Source organism: Cnephaeus nilssonii, assembly GCF_951640355.1.
Source record: "Cnephaeus nilssonii genome assembly, chromosome: 14".
Taxonomy (NCBI): Eukaryota; Metazoa; Chordata; class Mammalia; order Chiroptera; family Vespertilionidae; genus Cnephaeus; species Cnephaeus nilssonii.
The window spans coordinates 75,222,523-75,237,031 of record NC_137085.1 but is presented as its reverse complement, the minus strand read 5'-3'; the positions used below and the strand labels follow the sequence as shown (position 1 = coordinate 75,237,031).

The 14,509-nt window shown below is 55.7% G+C and overlaps 1 protein-coding gene across 1 annotated transcript; it reads right to left on the bottom strand.

The window, feature by feature from the left end:
* Positions 1–2,772: 2,772 nt before the first annotated feature.
* On the bottom strand, positions 2,773–14,093 carry S1PR3 (sphingosine-1-phosphate receptor 3). The gene is made up of 2 exons (XM_079791199.1): positions 13,857–14,093; positions 2,773–6,424 (listed from the first exon to the last, which is right to left on the bottom strand). The coding sequence occupies exon 2, from the start codon at positions 6,288–6,290 to the stop codon at positions 5,157–5,159; it is 1,134 nt and encodes a 377-aa protein (XP_079647325.1). The 5' UTR covers positions 6,291–6,424; positions 13,857–14,093; the 3' UTR covers positions 2,773–5,156.
* Positions 14,094–14,509: the final 416 nt, after the last annotated feature.

The following is a 14,509-nucleotide window of genomic DNA, read 5'->3' as shown; positions in this document are numbered from 1 at the left end:
ACTGAACACCATCTGAGAACTTCCGATGCCAGTGGTGTATGTGTCTGCACGCACGTGCACCTGCGCTGGTTACGATGCGTGTGCTCTGCCCGTGTGCCCGTGAGGCTGGCTGTACAGATCGCACCTTGGGACTCCTTCCAGGGTGTTATATTTTGACTAATGAGGACAACCAGACAAAAAGTTAAACAAATGCTGAGAGTCTGGGGACGGACGCGTCCTGGCCTCTGGAGGAGGGTGCTGGATGCTGCAGACACAGGCGGGAGGGTCGCAGGGTCCACGGTGGGGAATGGCAGAGGGACACAAGGGAGGGCAGGCCAGCCGGGGCCGATGGGGGGAAGAGAAGAAGGACAGAAGGGGGCGTCTGTCCTGTGGTCATCAGCAGTGCGCAGTGTCTGGCAGAGGCCCACCCATCCGCTGCCGGGGGGCGAGGCGCGGTGCACTCCTTCAGCAGCTGCGTCCCTGGCGCTTCTCAGTGTCTAACCAGCCTTCTCGTGCTCTGGTCTGTGCCCCAGTTCCCACGCGGCAGGCGCGGTCTGGGCTCCCGGGGTAGAGACGTGCAGGATGGGGGAGCTGCCTGCCTGTGAGTGCAACCCAGGAGGACCACAGGGTGTTGGTGTGATAAGCTGGATAGTGCTGTGGCCAAGGTCAATAGGACTGTGGCGGCCGGAGCTCCTGGGTGGGTCCGAAGGCTTTGGCAACTGAAGGGCAGGAGACACGCAGGGAGACGAGGCAGGAAGGCCCAGGAGGAGGCAGGACCCTGTGCAGCCAGGAGCTGCTGCTAGCAGGGGTGCAGGGTGCAGGTGAGGCAGCTTCCCGCCCTTCTCTCTTCCTACCCGTGTTCACAGGGGCCCCAAATAAGTGAGTCCCCGGGGCTCCTAGACACAGGGCTCCCTCACGTGGGAATTGAAATCTCCAAGTTTCCGTTCGGCTGAGTCACCTCAAGATGCTGTAGACAGAAGAGTGTGCATGTGGGAGGGCACGCTGTGGTCCTGAGGTTTGGTGGTTCAGTTACTAGTAAGTGACAATTAACAAAGCAAAAAATAATGGGAAAACCCATCCTTAAAACAGAATTGCCTCTGACAACTATGTGTTGATTGCATATGGAATGTTCTCTGTTCCTTTGACTTTTGAATATGACTTGTTCTAGCATAAATATTGTAAATTACCTGAATGTTCTTTGTATTCAGATTTAAGCAAGAATTAAACAGTTCATCTTTAAAGCCAAGAACTCCACATAAATTTAATGTGTAATAAGATTTCCTTTTTAAAAAGCATTTGGATGACAAATTATACATACTGACAAATATTATTTTAAAATGTTGTGTTTGGTTTTCCATTAACTTTTGTGAAGCAGAAAAGCTTTCCTGTGAAGTTCTGTGTCTGGGTTTACTGCCCGCTCACCACTTCCTGCGGCGGCACTGGCAGGCAGACCTCGGGCCGCCGAGTGGGAATACACGCCTGGCTGCAGGTTCTCTCATCTCCGCTCTAGGAAAGGGGTAACGCCAAAGTCATTTGGCTGGAAGCTGGGAGCTTTGGCGATGCAACAGGGAAGGAAACTGGCTTCAATTCCCTCCTCACCCTCCAGATTACTCCTTCAGGAGATGACGTGGTCCCAGCTGCAAGCCCTTGACGCGCACCTGGCACGTCCCTGTGCCTCTGGGGTGGCCACTGGAGGGGCTGCTTGGCCCCCAAGTGTCACCACTGCACCCAGGAGGGAGGTCGTCACCGTGTAGGCAATGCTGCACTTCCCACCGGTTATCAGAAAATGTGCCTTCATTTTCAGAACAGCGGTGTGTGCACTTCTGAGGAGAGGGCAAACCCTTTGATACTTGACTTAGCCACTCAAACACTGGGTTGAGGTTTGCCCTCCTAGCGACCATTTAAAAGCATGGACTTGATAACTTAGTTTTCTATAAAATGTACCTTGTTACACTTCTGTGGAAAGCTCTTTGCCAGCTCAGAATAACCATGGGTCCAGGGTTGAGATAACAGCTGTTTTCTATTTTGTCCATTGTTTAAATGACTGTCATTGTAACTCCGTGGGCAATAAAGAACATCATGAAAAGTCTCTCATTTGGATGGTGGATCATGTGTTGCCTGAAAAGAGGGGAAGGGAGTTTGAATCCCTTCCACCGGAAGCAGGTTCTCCCGGTCACTCTCCAGACTCCACAGCACGAGCGCAGCCACGCCCGCCACGGCCCAGGTGTGGGTGAGCACAGCATGGGCAGGTGCGTTCTCAGGGGCCTGTGTCACTCACTGGCCTGCGCAGAAGCAAAGGTGGCGGAAGGCTGTGTCTGTTGCCACCATCCTAGTCATGCCAAATGCTGGCCTCGTTCTCTGTAGAACACAACACACACACACACACACACACACACACACACACACACACACACACACACAGGAGCTTACCGCTTGTAAAGGAGAAAGCCAGGAAAGGGCCAGTTCTGACTCTCCTCTCCTTTTGCAAATGGAGAAGCAAACATCCCGTCTCGTGGCCCCACCTGACTGCCACGGCTCTCCCCGCCTTCTCCATCGAAGGGCAGTCTACTGACCTTCAAAACAGCCTGGCCTGCCAAAACGGCGATAGCCCGCTGCACCTGGCTGCACGGAACCCAAGATACACCGGAGGGAAGCATCGGCGGAAAGGTTATGGGGTTCTGCGCGCTCTCATTCCTGAAGAAACGCTGGGACCCGGTGAGAGGTCAGGCTGCCATCTTGCACACCTCTAGGCGTCGCCCCGCGTGCACCCCCCACATGGACTCCCAACAATGGTTTACACAAAGGCTTGTGGTTTTATTTTTTAACACACATACATGGGACATCATGCAGGTTGCTAGCTGAACGAGACCTTCCGGGCAGGCTCTGTGGCGGAGCACTCAGCTTCTAAGTGATCCGCTGGCTGGTCAGGAATGCGCCTGGCATGTTACAGTTGGTTATCTTTTGCACATATCAAATGAACACAATTACTTTTTTGAGTACTTTTCATTCAGATTGCTTGAACGTTTTGTGTTATTTCAAAGGGAAGTTGTGGCTATGGTGCAAAGTGTTACTATTATTAGCACCCGAGATCTGGGGCCCCCAAAGCAACTCGAACTATGACAGGCACGCCGTGACCTCCGTGAAAGGTAATGCCCAACATTTTGGCTCTCTGATGCGTTTTTTTTCTGAACCCAGTACCTTAACGCTTAACTTTGCAAGAAATGCCCTGGGTTTTCTCACGTTACAGGGTAAAAGAGTAAGTTCTTTTTCAGTGATGTGAAAAGGTAACAAAAAATGCCACCGACGAACCTCTCCTTACGAACAGGATGTACGTCATCAGTAATAAAATGAGGACCGTCTCTGGTCAGTACACAGAGATGCCCCAGGACCACAGAAACGTCCCTTAAAGAGAGGAACTTGCGTCAGAAAAAACAGGAGTCAATTTCTCTGCAGAGACGTTGGCGTGTTGATGCTACTCTTTCCGTGTCTACTCAGGTTACATTCGTGCTTACATTCACGCCGAACCTAAAACTTCATGGAAGGTTTCCCCAAGTAAGAATCCTTTTGAAGGTTGTTTGCTTTAATTTTTCAAGAACTCAACACGTCAACCGTGTGCTTATGAGAGCTCTACAGACGTGGCTCTGGCCATGGGTCTGTGCTCACGAACCCTTGGGGACGAGCGCACATGAGAGCGCCTGCGCGAACCCCTCGGAAGGCGACAGAGTGACACAGAGCCAGCCTGCGCGGAAGGGACGATTGTGGCCGTCCACTTCCTGGAGGAGGGCTCAGTCCCCAGCTCCCGTCTGCTCCCTGACAATGCAGGTGCTGGACAGTGACTGTCAGGGCAGCTTTCCGGAAGTGGGGACACTGCGGCTGGCCCAGCTCCTCAGCTGTGACAGCACGTGGTGCTTTCCTGATACAGAATCGAACTTCACACAGGATCAAAGCGATGCCTCCTATACCGGTCCTAATTCAGTAGAAATTTTCCATTCAACAGGCTGCTTCTGGCACCTTGATGGGACGGCCCAGGGGCCTGTCCTGGCTTCCCCATTAGGTGCATTTCTTAGTTGGCCTGGGGCTCAAGCTCCTGACGGACCTTGGCTGACTTTTTTGTGATTTGGGGAAACTCAAGAATAATCATGTGCCCTGACCGGTTTGGCTCAGTGGATAGAGCATCGGCCTTCGGACTGAAGGGTCCCGAGTTTGATTCTGGTCAGGGGCATGTACCTTGGTTGTGGGCACATCCCCAGTGGGAGGTGTGCAGGAGGCAGCTGATCACTGTTTCTCTCCCATAGATGTTTCTAACTCTCTATCCCTCTCCCTTCCTCTCTGTAAAAAATCAATAAAATATATTAAAAAAAAAGAATAATCATGTAATTTGGCTAATTTGGCTCCGGTGTCCTTAACACTGTGCAGGGACACGTGGCAGGTACTCGGGGAACTTGGCTGTTCTTGCCAGGATCCTCCAGACACTGACCTGCTCCCGGGCACGTGTCAGGACTGTGTGAGGTCAGATCCACACTTCTGGGACCGCCTTGGACAAGGGCTTTTTGAGAATTTTGGCATTCAACACCTGCTCAACTCCAGACTTCACGTCTGTCTGAGACTGGGACTGGTGTCACCTGCTCCCAGTCATGTCCTAACAGCACGGTCAGAACATGTCCGTGTTGCCTGTGAGCTGCACTGAGTGCGGCAGCCTCTGCACATGCCACAGTGGCCATGTGAACCCCCTGCAGCTTGGTACCCTGGGAAGGCTTTGGACCCGGAAATGGACAAAGAGCGCCGTCTACACTGAAATGGGATGGCGAGTCCTTGAGTCCCAGCCTGACGAGACAGCCTCACCCAGCAGGCTGTTGGCAAAACAGATTTCCCGAGTCTCAGCTCTGGTAAAGCCCTGGCGAGGCTGCTATAAATAAGTGGTTGAGTGTCAACCTATGACCCAGGAGATCATGGTCCATCCCCGGTCAGGGCACATGCCTGGGTTGCAGGCTCGATCCCCAGTGGGGGTTGTGCGGGAGGAAGCTGATCAATGACTCTCTCTCATCATTGGTGTTTCTGTCTCCCTCCCTCCCCCCTTCCTCTCTGAAATCAATACAAACATATTTAAGAAACAATAAGCAGGTGCCGCAGGGCTGGGTGCTGCTCCTCCCGTGGAGATGCGAGGACCTGCCCCGCTCTCACTTGCAGAGGAGCCCATTCTGCAGGGTTTTGTTTCTGTCTGTTATGCAGGGTGAGGGGGCCGTTTGGGTAATGTCTTCCTTGCTCTTCGGGGAGGGGCTGCTGTTGCTGCCACTGGACTTGCTCTTGCTCGGGTCGAGAGCGAGCTGGATGGGCAGGGAGCGGGTGCCCTGGGCCCTGACCAGGCAGTTGCAGACCAGCCGGAAAAAGGCCCGCCGCATCTCCTTGCTGGCCAGCGTGTAGATGACGGGGTTCATGGCGGAGTTGAGCACTGCCAGCACAATGAACCACTTGTCCTTGAACAGGACGGCGCACTCCTTCACTTTGCAGGCCACGTCGGCGAGGAAGAGGATGAAGAGTGGGGACCAACAGGCGATGAACACACTCACCACGATCACCACGGTGCGGAGCAGGGCCATGGACCGCTCCGAGTGCTGGGGGCTGGCCACCCTGCGGCTGCTGGACTTCACCAGGCAGTAGATGCGCGCGTACAGGATCACGATGGCCACCAGGATGGCGGTGAAGATGCTGATGCAGAAGGCGATGTACTTCTTGGAGTAGAGGGGCAGGATGGTGGAGCAGTCGGGGAGGTTTTGCAGGCAGTTCCAGCCCAGGATGGGCAGGGCTCCCAGCGAGAAGGCGATGAGCCAGCACATCCCGATGAGGAGGAAGACCCGGTGCTTCTTGTTGGCATTGTACGGCCTCATTTTGATCATGGTCAGGTGCCGCTCGATGGCGATGGCCAGTAAGCTGCAGGTGGATGCCCCGAGGGCCACGAACATGCTGCCTTCTCGCAGGAACCAGACCGTGGGAGACAGGCTCAGCGTCCTCTTGCCTGACATCAGGATGTTGACCTTGTAGGCGATGCCAGCCAGCAGGTCGCAGAGAGCCAGGTTGCTGATGAAAAAGTACATGCGGTTGTGAAGCTTCTTGTTTTTCCAGATGGCAATCAGAACCATCAGGTTCTCCAGGACGATGAAGCTGCAGATGACCAAGAACAGCACGGTGGTGAGGGCGCTGCCCTCGGGGGCGTCCGTCAGCCGGCCGGCCAGCTTGCCCACGTAGCTGTAATGTTCGTACAGAGTCCCATTTCCAGGGGAGGGCCTGGGCGGCGGTGTGAGGACCCTGGACATCACTTGGAATTTACAGACCGTCAGCTCCAGATCCACCAGAGGGCGCCTCAGGAACGTCCATTTCTAGCAAAGACCAGCTCAGGCTTCGGTAGTGATCCTGGCCAGACCCCTGCTGGGGTGTTGGGAATGGGCTCCTGCAAACAGAAAAAGGGGGGACCCAGTGCAAGGGTGGCAGCAAGGCTGGAGAAAGGCACCCAAAATGCCAACGCGCTTGGACGGCTGGGCCTAGGGGCTCAGAGGGGGCCTCTCAGGGCAGGCCGAGTTCCCGGGGACGGAGGAGGGCTGGGAGCGCTGGTGTCTGGCTGCCAGGAGGGGAGTTCAGTGGGGAGCCCTGGTCATTCACAGACCCAGAGAGCACTTCCCTCTGGAAATGCCATCGGCTAACCCTCACCTACGCACGGGAGCTGGCAGCCCATCCTTCTCAGCAGGAGAAACTGAGGAGCATCTGAGGCGGGAAAAATAGCATGGACTAGGGAAGGTGCCCACCTGGTTTCTGAGAGCTCTCTGGTGAGTCTCAGAGTGACATCACAGGACACGCCCACACTGCCCCGACAGAGGGCCCAGGACAGAAGCCAGATCCTGATGGCCCTTAGGTCTGCAGGGCCCAGAGCCCTGACCTCAGACCACGCTGCCCCTAAGGAAGGACGGCGTGAGAACTCGAAGCCGCTTCGCTGGTGCACAGCTGAGCGTGGAGCTGGGAGGGAGGAACACACGCCTGTACAAGTGGAGTCGACTTCCACTGAGCTTAAAGGGAGAAAGAGAAAGCAAGGCCAAGCATGTGGACTTGGAGTTTGGCTTAAAATTCAAAGGCCTGAATAGCAGCATAACTACCTACTCCCCCTGCTCCCTCCCACTCCCCCCCCCCCCCCAAACTAAATCAAATCAGTGCACATGAGCCGAAAGACACAACCAACTTGGGAGACTAGTGAGACAGTGAAGGTGCTAAGCCCACGAGCCAGGCCCTGGGTGGCCCTGGATTTTAATGCCTCCCCTACTTGACCTGGACACTCCCCACCCTGCCTGCGGCCTCCTGGGCTGTCCAGGGGGACCCAGCTACCAAGGAGGAAAGGGCTTTCAGTGGACTCACTGACTTTACCTTTAAGTTATTTGAATACATAAATGCGTAGCTAAGATCAAATGGCGTTCATCTACAACAGCCCACCGTGTGTATCGGTGAAGCTTTTTGTACTTTTTAACATTTAATTCACAAGCTTAGATATGGGTTGAGGGCAAATGGACACCCTCCAATGACCTGGGGCTCTGCACTTCGGGGTGTGATGGGCTCTGAAGGCCGCCCCTACCCACTGAGCTCACTGCAGGCCCAGACAGGCCTCAGCGCCTGGAAGGACGCAGGGATCAGCATGGGCAGCTGCTGAGCAGGGGGAAGCAGAGGAGACCCCAGCCAGGGCCCCCTGCCCACGGGACCCTCCAGGTAACTGCTTTCCTGCCCTCGGGTGCTGGTCCAGGGGCCTGCAAATACTGTCAGGCCCTCCCTCCCTCCCTTCGCTGGCCTGGGGGACCTTGTCCTCTGAGCCTGGGCAGAGGGCCCCCTGTGTGTGCCTGAGTTTCTCCCAGTGTCCAGGAGCCTCACCGTGCTGCTTGTTCTGGAAACCCGCAGGTCCTGGCACCTGAGCCGCTGCCTCCACTCTGCCCGGAACTGCCCCTGGCCCTTCCCTGGCCCCTCATGTCAGCTAAGGCCACGGAGGACCTGGAGGTCAGCGTGAAGGCCAAGTGTGGCGGAAACCTCTCCTAACTTCAAAAGGGAACCGTGGGCAGGCTCTGCGGCTGGACTAGCAGTGAGGCCTGCAGCCCCCCCCCCCCCCCCCGGGTGAGTCTCCTCCTGGACTAGCAGTGAGGCCTGCAGCCCCCGCCCCCCCCCCCGGGTGAGTCTCCTCCTGGACTAGCAGTGAGGCCTGCAGGGCCCCGGACCAGTCTCCTCTCTTGCTCAGCAGCCCAGGCTGCCTCCCTGGACGGGGCCCACTCAGGCCAGGGGCCCCGTGCTGCCTTGGGCAGAAGGCAAGGCTGCCCGGTGCCCCAAGCCCTGGAACCCCGCCCCCCATCCAGGAAAACAGACCCCTATTGCTTCTTCCAGAGTTAACAGGGCAAGCCACCTGGTGTCACCTCCTTTCCTGTCCCTCCCCCATTGTCACTTAGATCTTGTCAGTCCTTCAAGCCTGAGTCAAATGCTACCTGCTCTGTGGCATTTTCTGGAATCTTTTCTGAGGCTGTGCACCACTCTGTAAAACAAATCCCAAGCTGTGCTTTTAAAAGTAGAAATGGTAGCAGCTGGCAGGCTCCGAGGCCTGTGCCTGCAGTGCCTGGCCTGACCCTCACACTGACATCCCAAAGTTCACAGCGTCTCCCACGGCACCTGGGGCGTTCCCGGGCGCCCAGCAAATGTGTGCGCCCTCTGCACGGCTTCTCCCTGCAGTCTCCATCTGTGGGCGCTGAGCGCGGCGTCCCAGGCCCCCTCGCTGGGCCCCAGGCCCAGGAGAACTCAGCCCAAGGGCACCCCCGAGTGCGCGCTCACACAGCCCGCACGGAGGAAGGGGCCGCCAAGGACACCACGCGTGTCCGTGTCCATGGGAAAGGCCCAGCACCAGGGCAGGGAGAGAAGCTGCTTATTGATTTTCAGAGAGAGAGGAAGGGGCAAGGAGAGAGAGAAACACCGATGTGAGAGCCTAAAATCCACCGGCTGCCTCCTACATGCCCCATACTGGGCACTGAGCCCGCACCGGCATGTGCCCTGACCAGGAATCCACTGGCAACCCCGGTGCATGGGACAACCAACGGAGCCAACAGGCCAGGGTGAGGAGCATATTTTTTCAAGAACACGTTTCGTTAAATGTGAGTCTCCACATGTGGAGACATCCAGTTGTCTTTGGAATTTAAAAGCGCATTTTCTTTGGATTATCAGCAGTAGAAAGTAGACCCATCCTGAGAGTTGAGTGCTGGCTACAGGCCAGCCTGATATGCGTCTCAACATTGCTGCGCCTCCTCAAAGGCATCTTGTGGGAGGCCCGCAGCTCACCCCACAGAAACGGGTCCCAACCCAGCCCCCGTGAGGCTGGCCCCTCGGTGCCCCAAGCCCCTTCCCAAATGGGGCCACTGTCTGGGCTTCTCATCCCTAGTGCAGCCTGTTGCTGACCTTCACATGAAGGAGCCCCGCCGGAAGCAGCTGTGCTTGGGGGTGGGGTGCTCCTGCCAGGCATGGGGGTGGATGCTGATTGGACAGATGCGCCGTGCGTTGTTTGTGGACCTGGGTGCCCTCTCTGTGCTCTGAATGCCCACGTCCTATGTGAGCACGTGCCTGTATGTCCGCGCTACCACTGATCTGTGAGCACGCTGTGCTGGTGCCGAGCGTGGCTCTGACGCAGAGGGTCCCTGGACAGGCTTCCTGGGCTCGGCCAGCGCCCGGCAGCTGAGTGTGTGTGTGGAGCGGGAGAGAGCCTCCAGAAGGTGAGATTGACACATTTCACATTTTGTTTTATTTTAAAAATTAGTGTCTGGGGCTGGCAGACAAGTACAAGTTTGATCGCTGCTTAAATTCCACCTGAACACGCAAAGCCCAATGCTGAGAAATGTGTGCTGGCTAGTCCCGTCCCTCCTTAGAAAGCTGGGCACATTACAATAGATACGCGGCTCGTTGGCAGAGGTCTTCCAAGGAAGCTATATTGCCATGTGCTGCGGCCTGGAGCAGGCCTGGCTTACGCCCAGGACGGAGGCACTGCCCAGGCCCGAGTCCCTCATCTACTCACAGAGGCGGTTCCTGAGGGCTCTCCCTTCGCCTCATAGGCTGGGATCTTCCAGGCCACCTCCAGGCATTCCAACACCAACACCTCTCACAGAGGAAGAATAAAATGCCTTCTGGAAGGTGGTGCTCAGCTGAGTCACCCCAGTTTAGACCTGTCAAGCCAGGGGTGCTCCCTTTCCCTGCATTCCCAAGAGGCACATCCACGGGGAGCGGAGGAGAGAGCACGGGCGGCCGATGGGTTCCAGATGTGCTTTCTATGCTAAGGAGTCACTCTCTACGGGTCAATTTGAAAAGTAAACAAACTATAAAAAGAAGAAAGAGGAAAAAAGCACAGGCAAATATGCCCACAATGCCGGGGGTCTCCTCCTCTCTCAGGCGGGAAAGGAAAGCACAATAGGATAGTGAGGGGTTTCTCCTGCCAGACGCAGGACCGGTGCTCCAACAGGCATGTCTCCCAGGGAACCAACTAGCTCTCCTCCAAACGGAATGAGAACACCACGCGTTTGCCAACAAGCAAAATTCCTTGGAAAGCAAGATTTTTTTCTTCCAAAAGGAAAGAATGAGTTGGCCGCTCATGGCCCCAGGACACCCCTTTCCTGGCGAGCACCCCCTCGCTCTGGGTTTCTCAGGTGGCCCTCTGCTTTCAGAAGTAGCTCACAGCAGAGGCTTTGCGCACCCCGCCTGGCACGCTGCACTGTGCTCCAGGCCACCGGGGAGCTTCCGGTGAGAAAACCACTGCTGTCCACGATCCAGGTGAGGGTGAGGGTTTCACGGTGGAGTGCTCATTCCCCTGGGCACCCAGGTCTGTCCGTAGGGGGACAATTGTTTTTGATGCAAGAGGTCTTACTCTCTTTGTTTCTCAACTAAGCTTTTCAAACTCTCTCTCCCCTGCCTGCTCTAAGTAAAGCACAGGATTGATTCCTACCCAGATTGTCACAGGACCAATAGGGTGTGTGGAATTGAGCTCCTCAAGGCAGCTAAAGGTATATGCAAATAAGAGGTGTTCTGCCTAAGAAGTCCTAAGGGCGGGGTCCCAGCGCTCTCGGCAACAAGGCCTGTGCTATGCACACTGCACCTCGAAGAGACCACGTCTGCTCTCCCATCTGCCTTCTGAATGTACACAGGAGGAAACTGAGGCTGGGCGGGGTAGGGGTGGGGCGGGGAGGCGGAGACTTGGAAGAGGCCCAACTGGGCTGGATGTCTGTGCCCAGATCACCACATTACTCATAAGCTTTTCCGGAGGTGACCACCTTCCACGTGTCCTTCACCTTGATGGTGATAAGAGCATCCCTAGCGTGCTTTCGTGCTTTCGAGCCAAATCGCCTCTAGCTACTGTGCTAGCAAATCCTGGAATGCCGGCCTTACTGAAGTAGATGGAAAACTCTGCCTCCAGGGAAATGGAGCAGCAGCGTCAAGGCCAAAGAGCCTCATCAGCTGACCAGGACTCCCCCTCCAGCTCACCGTGCCAATGGGACGCGGATGCACCACCAGGTGCCATATTCTCCACCGAGCAACCTTGTCACTGATTTGACCCCACTGGCCTGATGTCTGGTCTCTTACAGACAAAGCTTCAATTCCTCAAAATTGGAATAATACAAAAACAAACAAAAGAGGCAACTTCATGTCCAGTAACTGTAACAATATTAACTGAAATGTACTATTAATTGACACTAGATAGGATTCCACACCGTGTGTCATATTATCTCCAAGAGCTTATGGAAAATCTCTTAAGGCAATTAATTACTTGAACAGAAAGTATATGGCAAAGAAATAATAGGAAATAACTCCAAAACGGGTGAAAGCATTAGGAAGCCAAGTGCGAGGCAATGGGCTCGAAGGTGAGGTCCTGGCTCACGGCGCCCGGGCCGAGGGTGCCTCGTCAGCGGTGTCAGCACCCAAGTCATGGTCCTAAGTCCTGGCAGACAAAATGGGGTTCTACAAGACGGCACCCCTAACTTTTCAAGATTATGACATGCTCAAATTCTCAAATTTTTTGTAATAAGAATATATGCATACACTGTAGATACTGAATCATCTTTAGGGGATGGAAGAAATACAATGGAATCAAAAGTGTGTCATAATTCCCAGAAAAAGGAAAATCAATTCCGCATTTTGAGAAAGAAAGCCATTAGTCAACATGTAAGGCTCCTTCCACAGCAGGCGTGGGAACGTCCTGCCCACAGGCTGTGTAAGGCCCGCGGAGTCATTTGGCCTGGCCCTGCCAAGGCAGTCGGAGTGGGTTAATTAAATGTTTGACCAAATACAGCAGGCTAATGTTTAAGTTGATAATTTTGTATGGCCCACGAATGATCTTATAAATATCCAAAAGGCCCTGGGCAGAAAAAAGGTTCCCCACCCCCGATCTACAGGAAAACGGGAGTTTCTACTATCCACTGCGTACAGAATTAGGAGAGTCATGCACCTAAGGAAATTCACAAACATAAAGAAGAACGGCCTTTTCAAAAATGAAAATTGGATGAGGAATCCTTGGGCCTCTATCTTAGAGGAGGCTCTTAAGGGCTGACTCTGCATTTTAGATCTTGTCCCCGTGCCCAGTGACAAGAGCGGCTGGACTAGCAGGCCCCGTGTGAACATCTGCTGACGGGAAAACACAATGTGTGGCTCCCCTATGACAACAAAAGTTATTCCCACTGGCATCGAGCTCTGCGCCAATTAAGTGAGAAATTGTACAGATCCAGGCACTTGCACAACTTGAGCATCACACACACCACCACCACCTCCTGCACCACCCCAGCCTGGCCACCTTGTCAGTCGCAGCCCCGCAGAACCGAATCCTGCCCTTGCACTTTCTAGGAGTTGCGTTTTTCTTCATCACGCCTGCACGATGTTCATCAGTGAAGTAAAGAATGCTGGAAAGGTGAAGTATGAACATGTGACCGTAGGAAATGTCTCAGCCTCTGATGTCCAGAAATTCCTGATTCTGGAAGTGCTTAGGGCTCCAGCTGGGAGGGCACTGCCTGCAGGGTGGACTTCGCATTTTTTAAATAGTCTCCCAAAGGAGCCTCTGTTCATGCTGCTGTCCTTCCTTTATCTCCAAAACAAACTGTGTCCTTCTGAAAACAATTCTAGCAAGAATTCCCTCTTTTACATCTAAATATAAAAACACCACTAAGAATATGTCATTGGTAGTGTCCGATGTCAGAAAGGGAGAGGAGAGTCAGAGGGAGGGAGAGCGACCGTTCAGAGACTGGTGGAGAGAAGTGGAAAGCCAGCCAGGCTCCCCGCACGCAGGGGCTCCGGCCCCTTCCCCGGCTTCATCTGCTAGGTGTGCAGCGCACCGGTTTCTGTGGGCGCCCCCGACTGCACCCGGACTTGACCTTCTGGCCCGAATCTGACAGCCCTGGTTGCCTTGTTTGAGAACTAAAAAGAAAAAAGGAACTCTGGGGCGAGTATAACTTTGGAAAACGATTTTACCCGGAGGTAAAATGATTTTTACCACAGCCACACATTCCAGAGGCCCCGGGTCCCCTTTCTGGGAGGGCACCGAACTTTCTAATTGTCCAAGTTAAAGGACGGGTGGACTTTCTCCGAGAAAAGCCACTGCTCTTTCATTCAGGTTACTGAGAAGCAGCTGAGTTTAAAGGCTCCCAATGTCGTTCACAGGGAAGCGCCCCCTCCCCCTACCGCGGCTCGGTCGCCGGAATGGATGGTTTGGGGGAGGGGGTGCTGTTGTGGTGTGCACGTCCGCCCAGGTCACTGTTGCGCCGGAATCGGCGGGGATTTCATGCGAAAAGTGGACGCAGCTGCCCCCACCCACCCCGGAGTCCGCGACCCCGGCCCTGCCGGCTCACCTCCGTCAGGGTAGGGCACCTGGGCCACCGGCATCCCGGAGCCCGCTCCTCCGCTCAGGCGCCAGCTGGCTTGGACCACCCGGGTAGTCTTGGGGCTCAGGGGTTCCCACCAGGCCTGGAGGTTTCGCCTGGGCTCGTCCTGCCACCACGTTCAGCTCCGGGTCCCAGTCGCGCGTCCCCGGGACCGGCTCCCTCAGCCTCTGCGCGCCCCAGCCGAGCGCAAACTTCTCCGGCGTCCCCGGGGGCGGGGCCCGGCCCAACCCGCCTCCAGCCCCGCCTCCAGCCCCCGCGCCGCGCCCCCGGCTCCTCCGGCCCTTCTCCACACCCTCCCCGCCCCGCCGCCCCGGCGCCCGCCCTCCGCCGACAGCCTCCCGCCGCCTCTCGGCCACTCTGGCCCCAGCGCCCCTCGCAGTGCTCCGGGGGCCGCTCACCTTCCGCCCCTGCCCCAGGTCCACCTCCAGACCTTGCGCCTGGCAGGCTAGCTCCCGGACCGACCCGGGGCCCAGACCCCGCGGGGACGGGTCCGAACGGGACCCGGGGCTGGGAATGGGCGGGTCGCGCCGACGGCGAGTCGGGGCCAATTATTACTATTAACGATCATTATTGCGATCACGGTCACATCCGTTTGAAACGGACGAACCCTAGCTGGTAGG